Source organism: Xenopus laevis, chromosome 1L (genome assembly GCF_017654675.1).
Source record: "Xenopus laevis strain J_2021 chromosome 1L, Xenopus_laevis_v10.1, whole genome shotgun sequence".
Classification (NCBI taxonomy): domain Eukaryota; kingdom Metazoa; phylum Chordata; class Amphibia; order Anura; family Pipidae; genus Xenopus; species Xenopus laevis.
In genome coordinates this window covers 161327415-161342862 of record NC_054371.1, presented here as the reverse complement: position 1 = coordinate 161342862, position 15448 = coordinate 161327415, and the positions used below count along the sequence as shown (strand labels likewise).

General features: G+C 34.1%; 2 protein-coding genes across 2 annotated transcripts; both read left to right on the top strand.

Moving 5' to 3' along the window:
• Window positions 1-2001: 2001 nt before the first annotated feature.
• LOC121400932 (olfactory receptor 11L1-like) lies at window positions 2002-3216 on the top strand. The gene has a single exon (XM_041584999.1). The coding sequence runs from the start codon at window positions 2251-2253 to the stop codon at window positions 3214-3216; it is 966 nt and encodes a 321-aa protein (XP_041440933.1). The 5' UTR covers window positions 2002-2250.
• A 9958-nt stretch (window positions 3217-13174) lies between these two features.
• LOC108695654 (olfactory receptor 6N1) lies at window positions 13175-14356 on the top strand (the record flags this gene model as incomplete). The annotated part of the gene is made up of 1 exon (XM_018224485.2): window positions 13175-14356. A coding segment is annotated over one exon (960 nt), but the record flags the coding sequence as incomplete, so codon positions are not given.
• Window positions 14357-15448: the final 1092 nt, after the last annotated feature.

The following is a 15448-nucleotide window of genomic DNA, read 5'->3' as shown; positions in this document are numbered from 1 at the left end:
TGAGAAGGGCATTCAGCATAAGGTAATCAGAATATATTTAATTTGCTACATGGTATATATTTAACATGTATATTGCTTGAAGCACTGCATAAGCCAGCTAATGAAAAAACTCAAATACTGTGTTTTATTTCAACAAAATTATGAAACCGCAATCAATTTAACATAACGCAAAGGGTAACAAAAGGAACAAAGGAAAGTGCTGATCTTACTAAATATTAGATAAGAAGTTGCTGAAATGGCATCTCTTTGAAAATGGACTGATAAGTTTATATATCGCAGGACATTTTGGTGAAACCTATTGGTACAACTCCTAACTCACAGTTGGTAGATGTGTCAAATGTAGTGATGAGTGAATCTGTCCCAATTCCCTCTGCTGAAATAATTAAGTCAATGAATGTTTTTCTGTGGCATTTTTTGACATAAAATACTATGCGGTCAAGGGCTTTTTTTGTGAATGCTTTTTCACGTTTCTTTCTGCAGAAAATGGGTGTTTTTTTCACCAGTTTTTTTACACAAAAAAAATTGCTGAAAACATGCCATTTTGCCAGAAATCCATGCTTGACTAAATTGTTTGCATCACTAATAGCAATGATTCTGCCACTTTGTATTTTTTGCTAGCAATAAATATGTCCATTGTGAGACTAGATTGTTTTGGTGTTTTTTTTTTTTAAGTTCGTCTTTGTTCTCTATCTTTTTTCTAAAATGCCATCTTAATTTTTTTCAAGTTTAAAGCATACAGGACAATGAAACATAGCAAAACAATTCTTCAGCAATGCACAGTGAAGCAAATGACACTATGATCATACAAAGAGTAGAACATTGGATGATTGCAAAGAAAAGAAAAACAACAAGAAAATAACAAAGAAACATTGTGTATCCTGCACAGTGAATTTTTAAAAGGCACAACATGGTTGTCGACTGTTGATGTGGTTTGGGCAAGTGGAAGAATATCAAACAAAATGTTTGCGGGGTTCTACAGGCATCAGCTGAAGGCAAACATGATGTTATTATCACGTGAATGTCTAAAAACTTTTCTCTGCATACCTGGCAAATATTCTTTGTTATGTAAGATGGAGAGTAAGCTTGATTTGACATTAACAATGTTCTTCCAGAGTTTCGAGAGGCATAGAGTTGCAGCTGTAATTGGATCCATTAAATTATATGAGGGTGCGTGTAACATTAGGAAGTCATATAAGGGTCCTATGACAAATTCAATGTCATATTTAAGTTGGGAGTGTAACACTTGCCGTCCGTGTATTTGTGCATGTGTGTGTCCTTGCGTCACTCCTGGCACAATTACGTACACGTATCCTTGAACATTTGGTGACAAATTCCCTGCCCTTGTTAGGACACCAGAGGAGATAATCGATGCTTGGTTATATTCCTAGCTCTTGTTCCAGTGCTTTATTTCTGAGGTTCATTGGGCTTGATTTTTGGATCGTCTTTATGATTGAACTCTTCCACCCTCTGAGCTCAGCCAGTGACCCAATTACTCTTAAATTCTGCCTGCCTCTGACCTCGACTTGTTCCTGACCACTATTGAACTTTGCCTTTTTCTGCATTTGTGTGCCCTCCTGTCTCTCCTCCATTACACTCAGCTTCAGATACTGGTGTGCATGTTGTAATTTGAATAATATGCTTCACTCAAATTATTCTTCCTGATAGGGAAATAGCCAGATTGGTGATAATGAAAAGCAATTTTGTATTGATGTCCAGATTATTCCTGATCCTCTGCAAAAAGGGAGGATAAATAAAAAATAAAAAATGTTTTCAACATTTTATTAAAGTTTTACAACAAAACAAGAAGAATTCAAATGACAGGTTACATAAATGCAGTGTCATCATAGTATTCTTTATAAAGAAGAGTCCGGAAAGGTAATTTATTTATAGGCGCTCTTAGGGAGTTTATCTATGTTAATTAATGACTTATGTTATTGTACTTAAACCTCCGGCACAAAGATTAAAGGACACTATCTACAAACATATTTGTGTTGTCTTAAAACAGTTAAATGTGTAATTCAGTTCTGAAAAAATATTATTAGTATTTCAGTTAAATTAATATTTGTTTTGTAATGCTTAAATGTCACGCAAATCCGTTCTTTTTTGTGTTAAGACACTGTTTTCTTTTTTTGTTTTTTTTTGGAAAACGTAATACTTATTTTCTATTTTTAAAACTTGATTACATTAACAACATGTTTTGCAACATTGCCATTTCTTAAATGTTCTTCTATTTATCTCTTCCAACAGAGTATGCATTGTATAAACGATACAAGAATTGCTGAAATATGGATAGTAGGCCTACAAATGAATACAGAAACAGCAATACTACTGTTCTTTAGTATATTGACAATGTATATCTTTATTCTTATAGGAAATTGTTTGATTGTAATAATGGTTCTGTCTAGAGTCCAACTTCACTCTCCAATGTACTTCTTTCTTTGTAGTTTATCATTATGTGAAATTATTTTTACCAGTAACTTGATACCTTTGCTTTTGTATACTCTATTGAATGGGGGAGCTGCTGTATATTTGAGTAGTTGCTTGGGACAATACTATCTTGGTGCATCTCTAGCAGTAACGGAGTGTTTTCTTCTTGCAGTAATGTCATTGGACCGCTACTTGGCAATTTGTAACCCTCTCCATTATACATTAGTTATGAATTTGAAATTATGCCTTGAACTAAACATGGTGTCATGGACAACTGGATTTGCAAGCATGCTGACAGTAGTCATCTTGATGTTTCAGTTAGATTTCTGTGGACCAAATGTAGTTGATCATTATTTCTGTGATTTTGCTCCTATTTTAGAGCTTTCTTGTTCAAATATATTTGTTATAAAAACTGAAGGCACTCTGTGGACATTTTTTATAACAATATTCCCATCTGCATTTATCGTTGGAACTTATGTTTGCATTATCCTTGCCATCTTTAGGATCTCATCATCTACAAAGAGACAGAAAACTTTTTCCACATGCAGTTCTCATCTGAGTGTTGTGTGTTTGTTTTATGGATCACTGATTATACTGTATGTGATACCTCACCAGGGCCTTTCTAGTTTAAATCACAAATGTATGTCTCTAATTTACACTGTAGTTACCCCTTTGCTTAACCCCATCATTTACAGCTTTAGAAATCAAGAGATTAAATTAGTTTTGAAAAAAATGTTAACTGATTTAAAGCAGTTGTTAACCTTTAAATTAGCTTTTAGAATGACGTAAAGAATTATATTTTGAGACAATTTGCAATTGATTTTCTTTTTTTTATTGTTTGTGGTTTTTGGGTTATTTAGCTTTTTATTCAGCAGCTCTCTAGTTTGCAATTTTAGCAATCTGGTTAGTAAGGGTCTAAATTACCCTTCAGCTTCAGCTGTTCTTCAGGCAGGATTGTACTCTCCTCATACCTCTACATATCTATTAAAGCAAGGAATATTTATTTTCCTCTCACTGCTGCAGGATGACAATGTTGCAGACTGAGCAGTTTCCATTGTAGCACACACCATGGCACAACATATCTGCTATTGTGACCATAGTCTAATTACACACTATACCCATTGCATGCCACATGCTATAATTATCGCCTGTTTACTAACTACTCTTTATTACCCTACACTCTGTCTGGACCATTGACCTGTTTAATGGACTGTTGCTTATCATATTTTATTTACACCAACTAGTAATACTATAGTTTACATTTTCATTAAACAAACAAGTGAGACATAAAAAAGGATGGTTTAAACAGTCCTGTTCCAAAATGTATTGTTACCCTAAATGGGTGAATGAACACAGGTGACTGTCTGGGATATTTGTTATGGATTAAATAAAACAAATGTAATATATTGGGGCATGCCTGGGGCAATCTGCACCCTCTATGCTCCAAACCAGAAACTTGAATTTCCCAATGAATACAGTGATTGATATAAATTTCAGAAGTGCTCCAAAGATGTTGTAATCCAAAAGATATACCTTCCAGAATGTGTTTCCTTTTCAATGCATAAAAAACATACCTCTCTGTTTTCTGATATCACCCTTTATTTTGGCTTGTTTACATAATACTTGCGAGGGAAGTTGGATAGGAAGATATGGTGATATGGGTCCATACTGACAATAAAAATGTGATAGTTTAGAGTAGATAGAGTAGACATTCCTTGTAATCATATGAATATCTCAAACCTTATTAAAGATTAACGTATATATTAAATTCCCAATCAACTTCTGCATTTCCAAAAATGTTCTTAAAAAGATATACAGGTATGGGATCCGTTATCTGGTAAACTCATTATCCAGAAAGTTCGCAATTACAGAAAGGCCATCTCCCATAGACTCCATTTTATCCAATTAATCCACATTTTTGAATCCTTTTCTCTGTAATAATAAAACAGTACCTTGTACTGGATCCAGACTAAGATATAATTAATCTTTATTGGAAGGAAAACAAGCCTATTGGATTTATTTAATGTTTATATGATTTTCTAGTAGACTTAAGGTATGAAGATCCAAATTACAGAAAGATCCATTATCCAGAAAACCCCAGGTCCCAAGCATTCTGTGTAATAGGTCCCATACATGTATCTACTTATGAAAAGTGGAAGAAAAAGTTTATATATGAAAAAATTTTATATAAAAAATATATATTTGTAATGTGAAATACAATCCAGTGGCCAGAGTAAAGGTTTAGATACAATACAATATGAAATGATGCTTAGTTTATCAAGGTCTAAGCTTTACTTACAATAAGATATTGTCATGATTAGTTTAGCAAGGTCTTATGATGATCATGTTGAGAATGTAGTAATACAATGTTGTACTGTTATATTTTATTTTTATGATGAATTAAACCCATTGGACCCTCGCCACAATTTTATTTTATAATCATAAATCTATAAAATGTGGTCACTTTACATAATAGTAGACATTTAGAGGAATATTATTTTGCTTAATAGATACAGCAATTCAGCAAACAATAAGGGGCACATTTACAAAGCTCGAGTGAAGGATTCGAATTAAAAAAACTTCGAATTTCGAAGTGTTTTTTGGGCTACTTCGACCATCGAATGGGCTACTTCGACCTTCGACTACGACTACGAATCGAACGATTCGAACTAAAAATCGTTCGACTATTCGACAATTCGATAATCGAAGTACTGTCTCTTTAAGAAAAACTTCGACCCCCTACTTCGGCAGCTAAAAGCTACCGAAGTCAATGTTAGCCTATGGGGAAGGTCCCCATAGGCTTGCCTGAGATTTTTTGATCGAAGGATATTCCTTCGATCGTTGGATTAAAATCCTTCGAATCGTTCGATTCGAAGGATTTAATCGTTCGATCGAACGAATAATCCTTCGATCGTTCGATCGCAGGATTTGCGCTAAATCGTTCGACTTCGATATTCGAAGTCGAACGATTTTAGTTCCTAGTCGAATATCGAGGGTTAATTAACCCTCGATATTCGACCCTTCATACATCTGCCCCTTAAAGTATTAAAAAAAAAAGTGTCCTAATGGACGTAAAGAAAACTTGTTGAGATTTTATAGTGAATAAAGTACACCCTATTGTAAAATATATTTCCAACAAGGGGTACTTTATTATAATACACAAGTTTTAGTGAGTCATGTGACAAAAATGACTCATGACTTTTGTGTATTATAAAATAATAATAAAATGAAATCCAAATGTTTTAGTGGCAATAAACACTTATGAGGAGGCCCAGTCTGTCAATCAAAGACCAAAAGTGATCTTAAATTAGAGACTATGGATGAAAGAAATATTTTACCACATTTTGCTGGCAAGAAAATGCCCATAGGGAAAATTCACTAAAGGGCTAAATTTCGCCACACTTTGCGCCACTTCACCAGGTGCAAATTTGCTATCACTACAGTAATTCACTAAAATGCAAAGTTGCGTCTTGGCAGTCAAACGCTGGTGAAGTTTCACTAGTGTAAATTTGTCAGCACAAGCGTTTCATAGTGAATTTTCGCTAACGCTCATTTCTGTCTAGCAAAACCCTTACCCTTAGGTCAATTTGAATAGGGTGGGTACATATAGGTCATATATATGTTGTCATATGATGTTTGTGTAAATGCTTGAAGTACCCACTTATTATTAAAAATGTCCAAAGCAAAATAAAGACAAAAGAGATGCTCTAATGTCCTAGACATGAGCCCACTCTAAAACAAATGTGGCATGCCTCTCAAATGGTTAATAAATAATGTTAAAACAATAAACAGTTACAACTTGACAAGACAATTCCTCTTAACAATATGGCAAAATGCCAAAAGTCATAATTTTTATGAATTTTACACATACAAGATATGATGTCACTGACATAAGATTGAGGAGGATGTAGCTTCATCTTATCAGTTCGCAGGGAGTAATGATTGTTCACCTGAGTGAAAATGAGCCAGGTGAAAAGGCGCAAAACTGCACTAGCAACGATCTCTTTCGCTAGTGAATTATCCTCTAGGCTTGTTAGTAAATTGGTGATGTTCCTGCGGATGGTATTTCTGGCAAATTTTCACTAGAGACAGCCATTTCGCCCCCTAGACTCTAATGTTGAGTAAAAAAACATTACCACACAATTAAAAATTGTCAAACAAAAAATCACCCTTTGACTGCAATGTGTTTGGCAAATTGTTTGCCGTTTTGCAAATTTTCAGCAAAACAAGTCAGCTTTGCTCATCACTGCTTTTTGTTGTTAAAAGTTAAAACTAGCAAGCAACCAGTATTTGGAAACAGAAATATAGCTAGAGGATGTATTACATAAAATAAACTGTAATACAATCATTAAAATATAGCCCTCGCACACAAATGTTGGTGTTGTCATCCCCATTTCAAAACTAAACATATTGGGAAGAATGAGAAATTCAGTGAACATTTTCATATCATAAATTAGTCAGATTTTAAAATTCTTAACCCCCCCCCAAAAAAAACATGGTCTAACATTACAAAATGTAAGCTAAAAGTCAATCATCCATTTAAGTTGTCTGTTTGTCCATCTATATATACCTACAGTAAACAGTGTCTAATTTCTATGTTAAGAGAGGGAGGAGAGAGGGAAAAAGTGAGGGAAATTGATTTTTGAAGGTAAAGTTACACTAAATCAAAAACTCTGCATATGCATAAAGAATAGCATCAAGATTTTGTGAACATTCTGCCATTTGCTTATGGATGATTAACACATTATTGTCTTTATTTACAGACCAACAACCAAAAAACAAGCACATTAAACTGGACAATCTTGTGCTATAGCACAAAAAAGCAACTGGCCCAGAGAAAATAGCACATCTTCTAACACTTTAACAACGGATGATGTTTCAAGTGACACTCCTAATCCAACAGAAAAAAAAATGACCATAATCCTCATGTTGTCAGGCACCAACCATTTTTTTCTAGATGGCCAACAACACACCCATATAGTGTTTATAGTGGAACAATACCCACCAACAACAACACCACTTTATGATGTTCCAACAGCTGCACATCATTGTCCTTTTTTACACACTTACTATCCACACACTTATTCCATTGTGTCTCCTTATATGTGGCCTACATATTCCGTGCAACAATTGATGCCTACAACATCAATGTCCTCTCCAAATGTAACAAATACTTTAAATACTGAAACAGTAAACACTGCATTAGAACACAATAATCCCACATCTTTATTCAGTGTTTCTACAAGTCCAAATATTGAAGTTGTTGATAATGCAATAATCTGTAATGACAAAAACATAGTCAATACAAGTGATCCTGTAAGTGAAGTAGAATGTTAGGGAGAACAAATAAGATGCCATAATAATCAAACTGAACTCCTCAAGAAAAAATTGACCACATAACAATTATATATATTGGGGTGGGAGGTTGAATATTATAGTGTTATCAACTGCTGAATAGAAATTGGAGTTGATAGAAACCAAATAGAAGATGGAATGAGGGCGAAAAGGTTTTAGTGATAGGAGGAAGAGCATTTCTGCCAGATCAAAGTAGCGCAATGGATACCAGAAGATATGACTAAAGCCTTCAGGTGATAATCCGTTTCGGGCAGAAATTAATTGTGAAAAGTAAGGGGGTTATTTACTAAACTCTGAATGCAAAAATCACGAATTTTTATAAAATCGGACTCAGAATTTTTCAGAATTTATTAAACCCTGAGGATAGAAAAGTCAGAATCAGAAAATCCATCTCAGACCTGTTGAGGTTGCATATAACTCTTTTGATGGTTTCGTGCAATACCCCGAAGTTATCAGGCAAAAAAGCATAAAAAAATCTAAGTTTTCGGGTAAGAACCCGAAAAGATTGTGAAAATCTGATTTCTTTTCCTGCAAAGCAAATTTTCGGGAAAATGTAATAATAAATAAGCGTAAAAAACCTGAGCGGATTCGATCAGAGTTTGTAGCAGAAAATGTTGAGATAAAATCAGACATTGATAAATAACCCCCTAAGTGTTGCCGGTACTTTCAATGGGCCATTAGATTGCAAAACATAGGTCACAAAAAGATTTATCAGTTAATGCAGATAAAGGAGAATGTTATAAAAGTCGGTAACAGAAAAACGCAATGCGAAAAGTTATGCCTTCACGCAAACAAATTTTGCTTTGGTCGAATTTATATAGCTTTTGTGAACCTGGAAACTGTTTAGCGACCACTTCCGACAGTGGAAGACCGTTTGCGAATGTCATAGTTTGCGCCAATGCGCAGTAAATGTAATAAAACTTCTTACTGAAAAAGTCGTTATGTTTGCTCCAACAGATTACGACACCTTCAAGCACTTCTTAAGAGTGCGCAATTAAAATTTGCAATGCAATAACAGTTTAAGGAACAATATTACATTGCGAGATGTGGATTTTTATTCTTATTAGTGCGAATTGCAATTTTTATTACATTACCCCGTAAGTGTTTAGCGCATGGAATTGAATTGCAAACATATGAAAAGTAGCACTTATATGAGAAGTACCATATTGTATTGAATTTAATCGAGCCCAATGTGTTCCAAGTATTTATAGAAAATACATTCCTAAATTATAAATAACAAAAACGTCACCATATTTCTAGCCATATTATCTCATTTTAGGAATGTTACCCTGCTTTGTATTTACTTATAAAGCTCCATAAAGGTACATTATTTTCAAAATGTGTCTGTGTGCAAAACAGATCATTCAGTACATATGTTCTATATTACATTTTTATGATTTTTATTTGTGTAGGAAATTCAAGCCTGGGAAATATTCTGAATGAAATGTTCACAAAGACGCTTGTGATTGTTAGTGACCATGTTTGTGTCATTTTTAACTGATTATGACTCTATGGGGCCGATTCACTAAAGGTTGTTATTCCTTAACGCACTGTTTTGTGCGTTATTTAAGATGCGTTATTTAAGGAACGATTTATCAAAGTATTTTCGCATGCACTAATAGACACATCGCAAGCGTTCAATCTACATTTCTGCACAGCAGTATTCTAAACGCATTGCGATACTTATAGCATTATTCACTAACATCTTTTAAGCGATAAAAGATTAAAATAGTGCGATAATTACAGTGAAATTTAACACCTCCCAGGAGTAGGCGTTACTAAACAACATCAGATGAATTAATAGAGGAAGATGTAGTGTGGAGCTGTAGGGCAGCAATTAAAGGCCTTTATGAGGAACTTACCTACAGCCACTAACACATTTTCATGATACCTTGGGCAGGTCCAGAATGCAGTACATTATGTCATGGAATTATATTAAGTTTCCCAGGGAAAGGAATGGCTAGAATACTGTAAAAAGAGACTTTTACTCTGCCAGTAGTATCCTGAATGCCTTAGGTGATATAGATTGCACTAATAACGTGTGACTATATCAAATGCCCTAAAATATCAAACAAAATAATGCATGTTTTAAAATACCACACAAAATTCAGCTAAAATTAACGTAAAAATAAGTTAGACAAGTAAACTTTTAGTGAATCGATCGTTACTTCTAAAAACATAAGAAGTGATAAGATTTTTATGCCATGCTATAAATAACACTCACTTCAGCCCTACTTTCAGGCAAAAATCCTGAAAAATTCTGCTTTTCAGGAAAAACCCCTGAAAAATCGAGAGATTCAGGAAAAAAATCCCCAAAAAATTGTACTATTGAATCAAGCTTCAGGCCATCTCCATTTCATATTCTAGTCTCTTATTCAACTCAGTGCATGGTTGCTAAGGTAGTGTGGACCCTAGAAACAAGATTGCTGAAATTGCAAACTGGAGAGCTGCTGAATAAAAAGTTAAATAACTCAAAAACTGCAAATAATAAAAAATGAACACCAGTGCAAATCGTCTCACAATATTACTTTCTACATCATGCTAAAAGTTAATTTAAAGGTAAACAACTCCTTGAATGAGTTGCCCATTATTAGCCAGTTTCAAAACCATCACTAATTTTGATCAGTAGAATGACAGCAGAACTCTAAAATGAATAAGTTAAGATGTTCATGCAATGTAAAACTTACTACAAAAAAAGATGGTAATGTTTTGAAGTGCTAACAATAACGGACAGAGTTATCAGAGGTCGAGGAGAAGTTTAGAATGAAAAAAATCGAGTTTCAAGCATTTTTTGTGCACTTCAACTAGGGAATAGTCCAAATTCGATTTGAATTTGAAAAAAAATCGAAAATTCGAATATCGAAATTTATTATGCATTGTTTCTTTAAAAATTTGACTTATATATCTAAAACCCGCCGCATTGCTGTTTTAGCCTATGGGGGATCTCCTAGAATCTATTTGGAGTCAATTGGTGGACTTTGAAAAAATCGAAGGTTTTTTTGGAAAAACTTCTAATCTAATTCGATCGAATGCTCTATTCCTTCAATTCGTACAATTCGAATTCGGCCAAATACGGAGCCATTCAATCGAAAACGGACCTATTCGACCGAAAAAAACCTTTGACTTCATTTCGGTTGGTCTTTTTGAATTCGAATTTCGAAGTATTTTCAATTCAAAATTTGACCCTTGATAATTATGCCCCTAAAAGTATAAATAGAAATATTCATTGCTAATTAACCCCAGAGGGCTTCGTTTTGTGTTTGTGTCTTGGAACTGTTTGTGATTAAAAAAACTGCTCTAACAGCAACCTATATATTGTTGTTATTAAATGTGACATTAAGGGGCAGATTCACTAAGCTCGAGTGAAGGATTCGAATGAAAAATACTTCGAATTTCGAAGTATTTTTTTGGTACTTCGACCATCGAATTGGTTAAATTCGTTCGAATTCGAACGAAATCGAACGAAATCGAACGAAAAATCGTTCGACTATTCGACCATTCGATAGTCGAAGTACTTGCCCTTTAAAAAAAACTTCGACCCCCTACTTCGGCAGGTAAAACCTACCGAAGTCAATGTTAGCCTATGGGGAAGGTCCCCATAGGTTTGCTAATCTTTTTTTGATCGAAGGATTTTCCTTCGATCGTTGAATTAAAATCGTTCGAATTGTTCGATTCGAACGATTTAATCGTTCGATCGAACGAAAAATCCTTCGACCGATCGATCGCAGGATTAGCGCTAAATCCTTCGACTTCGATATTCGAAGTCGAAGGATTTCAATTCGAGGGTCGAATTTCGAAGTATTTTTAACTTCGAAATTCGACCCTTAATGAATCTGCCCCATAGTATCTGGCAAAAAATAGAGAGGCAGAATTTAAGAACAGTATTCCTTAATTTACTTTCACGGGCAATTGTCTCAACCAAGCAACATACCTTTCTAGATATGATAATATAAAAACAGAACATCTCAACAATATACAGGTATGGGATCCATTATCCGGAAACCTGTTATCCAGCAAGTTCAAAATTACCTAAAGGCTGTCTCCCATAGACTCTACTTTATCCAAATAATCCACATTTTTAAAAATGATTTCCTTTTACTCTGTAATAATAAAACAGTACATTTTACTTGATCCCAATTAAGAGAAAATTAATCCTTATTGGAAGCAAAACCAGTCTATTGGGTGTATTTAATGTTAAAATTATTTTCTAGTAGACTTAAGGTATGAAGATCCAAATTACAGAAAGGATCCAGTATCCGGAAAACATGAGGTCCCAAGCAACCTGGATAACAGGTCCCATAACTGTACTGCATTTTAGAAAGGTTTGACATAAAGTACAACACCAATTTTCTTAGGTTTAAATTAATGGAAGAGATTGCAATCTGATAACTGCCCCATGCTGCCAGTATTTCTCAGCAAACAAAAAATGGAAGAGGTAAGAAAAATACAGACATAAAATTCTTCTAAAATTCTTTTAAAAACTTAGCATATTACTATGACTTATTTCTATAACATTTTGTTGGTTTATTATTTCACAATATATAAATACAAAACCTAGACATCAAAAATAAAAATACATTCAACTTGCAATTTAAACGTAGGACACAATTTTAAAAATATATGTAATATATATAAATTGGAACTGGGTCTACATTTCTCAAACTAATACAATATAAGGTTAAATCCAACAGAACATTCCTTCTTTGCTTAATTTCATTTATACATGTACATAAATAAATAACATTAAGATACATGTGGCTGGTTAGCCTACTACTTAAATATAATATCCACAGTATCCACAGTTAATTTACATTTATAACCACAATTAGCATTTAAAATCGGCAGTGAATCGGCAGAGTTTTTGAATCAGTTCATTTTAAAACTAAAAAAAAAAAATTGCTGAAAGATTTACTGTAACTCTCCACATAAATCCTTATCTTTATTTTTATCCAAAGAGTGAGATATTAGCATTAGCGATAAATGAACTTGCAGCGTTTCACATAGACTGTAATCAAAATTACATTGCAGTTAAAGCTTTCTATCTCTATATACTGTAAGTATATCACATATTCATTGCCCTACATTGTTAGTGAAGCTCCTTTCCACTATGCTGCAACTGTTCTTTATATAAAAAAGGCTCCCATGTTGGCAGCAAAATCAGCAATCTCATGCTATCTTTTAGCTATATTTTTTACCTTGATGCTTGGTGACTTGGAAACTTATTGGCATTTTAGGGGCAAAGAGCAGCAGTAAAGGTCTCTAGTGCCTTTTCATATATATTATTTTATTTTTTGGGGGTTATCTTTCATAATAAATAGATGCTTTTTAGGATAAATTCAGAAATGTTTAATATCAAATGGTAATCTGTTTTAGTATTAACATCAGGTAATGTCATTATTCTTGCTGTGTCTTTCACATTAAACAGTTTAAAACATTTGCAAACCAAACTGGCTTTACCTATATTTGGATAGCAGGATTTCAGGATCTCCATGAAAGCAGGAAGTTTCTTTTTATGGTTGTACTACTTATTTACCTTGTTATTATCACTGGCAACTTGTTGGTTGTGTCTGTGGTATTCAGTGACAGTCGTCTTCACTCTCCAATGTACTTTTTCCTTGCTCATCTCTCGTCATCTGAAATTATATTTACCACCAACATTCTGCCCAATTTCTTAAATGTTTTGTGGGAGGATGGGGGCAAAATGTCTGTTTATGGATGTTTTACACAGTTCTATCTCTGTGGGTCTTTAGCTGCCACAGAGTGTTTTCTCCTTACAGTGATGTCCTATGACCGATACGTAGCCATATGTAAGCCATTACACTATGCCTCTATCATGAAATTCAGTGTCTGTAGGCAAATAGCTGCCTGGTGCTGGATTGGAGGGTTCATTTCTTTGTTGACAACTCTTATTCTGGTTTGTCAGTTGCATTTCTGTGGTCTCCATTTTATTGACCATTTCTTTTGTGACTTTGCACCAATTCTGGACCTTTCATGTTCAGATACATCTGTTGTTAAGCTGGAGACTTCCATTTTCTCATCTTCTGTGACTCTTTTTCCATTCATGTTCATCACCGGCACCTATATCGCTATCATTATTACTGTTGTTAACATGCGCTCTTCTACTGGAAGGCGAAAATCATTTTCTACTTGCAGTTCTCACTTAGCTATTGTTTCTTTATATTATGGCACGCTAATAACTGTATATGTGATACCTACCAGAGGAAAATCTAAGATTGTTAATAAGATCGTGTCTCTTATGTATTCTATAGTGACGCCACTATTAAATCCTATAATATACAGTTTAAGAAATAAAAAAATAAAGACTGCTATAAGAAATGTAATTAGCAATTAAATCTTAGATATGTATCCCAACTACTTTTTCCTGTATGTGCAGTATATACTGTATATATGTATAGATACAAAGTATAGACATGTGTTTGTGTATTTATGCTTTGTGTTTATAACTTTATTGCAGTAATATAGATTAGAACCATAGATACTAGCTGAAAAACACATTTTGTATAGATACCTGTCTAAGATTTTATTTTTCCCAGAATTTACACCAATTTGTCGTGGTCCCATTCAGGCACGCTGCATTTTTTTTTCTTTTCTGTATTTAACGTTATCCCATTATTTACACTATTTAGTCATGGTCTCCTGGGAAAAGTAAAATCAGGGTTCTTCTGTAATCATATATAAAAGCTTCTTTTGATACAGTATAGCTTCTATCCCAGATTCTGTTAGATGATGTAAATGTAATATTGTTTAGCTGTGTCACCCTGCTGAAGGCAGGTATTTAAAATGTGGTGAGTCATGCTAAGTCCTAAATAGAGCACCAGAGTTCCAGAAAAAGTTCAGTAATACATATATTTATCTAGTAACTGTAGACCTTTCAGTAGATTAGATTACACCTCATACAGTTATTGGAATATTAAAGGAGACCTAAACCCTTAATTAAAAATCCCCTACCCCTCTACCCAATAGAAACCCCTCCCTGCCCCCCCCAGCCCTGGTAAATGCCCTTAACTCTTTACTTGCCTCTCTTTGCAGATTTAGTGCAGCAGAGCTCACAGGCATCATCTTCTGGCTCTTTGGTGATCTTTGGGTCTTCTTCTGACGCTTCGGCAAGCGTAGAGTATGGAGGGGGGGTATGGTTTTTTTAATTAAGGGTTTAGTTCTCCTTAAATAACATGATCTTTTACAGGAAGGCCATATCCTATAGAATGCATTTTAATCAAATAATTTCCCTTTTCTCTGTAATAATAAACAGTTCCTTGAAATTGATGGTAACTAACCATCAATAATTGATATTGGTGGCAAACAGTCCTATTAAATGTTTTCATTGTTTTATTGTTTTTAACAGAATTAAGGTATGGTGATCCAAATTATGATAAAAAACATAAATGAAAAATGGCAGTGTACAAAGATAGAAAATGTTACCGCTTTCTACAACAGATTTATAACTATGAATCTTGTGGCCACTGCATATAGTAGTTTCACAAAATGGTTGGAAAATAATTAATTTTTTATGATTTCATAGCTTGACTGTCATCTAGTGGTTCTTTGTTAGACTGCATGCCAGAGAGCACAGATTTGTTTTTGCTGAATTTGTGATATTCCTCCTTCAAACATAACTTTTAATGAAAGACAGATTCACTAGGGGTCA

Coding starts and splice junctions, on each gene's coding strand:
- LOC121400932 (XM_041584999.1), top strand. CDS start 2,251: ATGCATTGTATAAACGATACAAGAATTGCTGAAATATGGATAGTAGGC.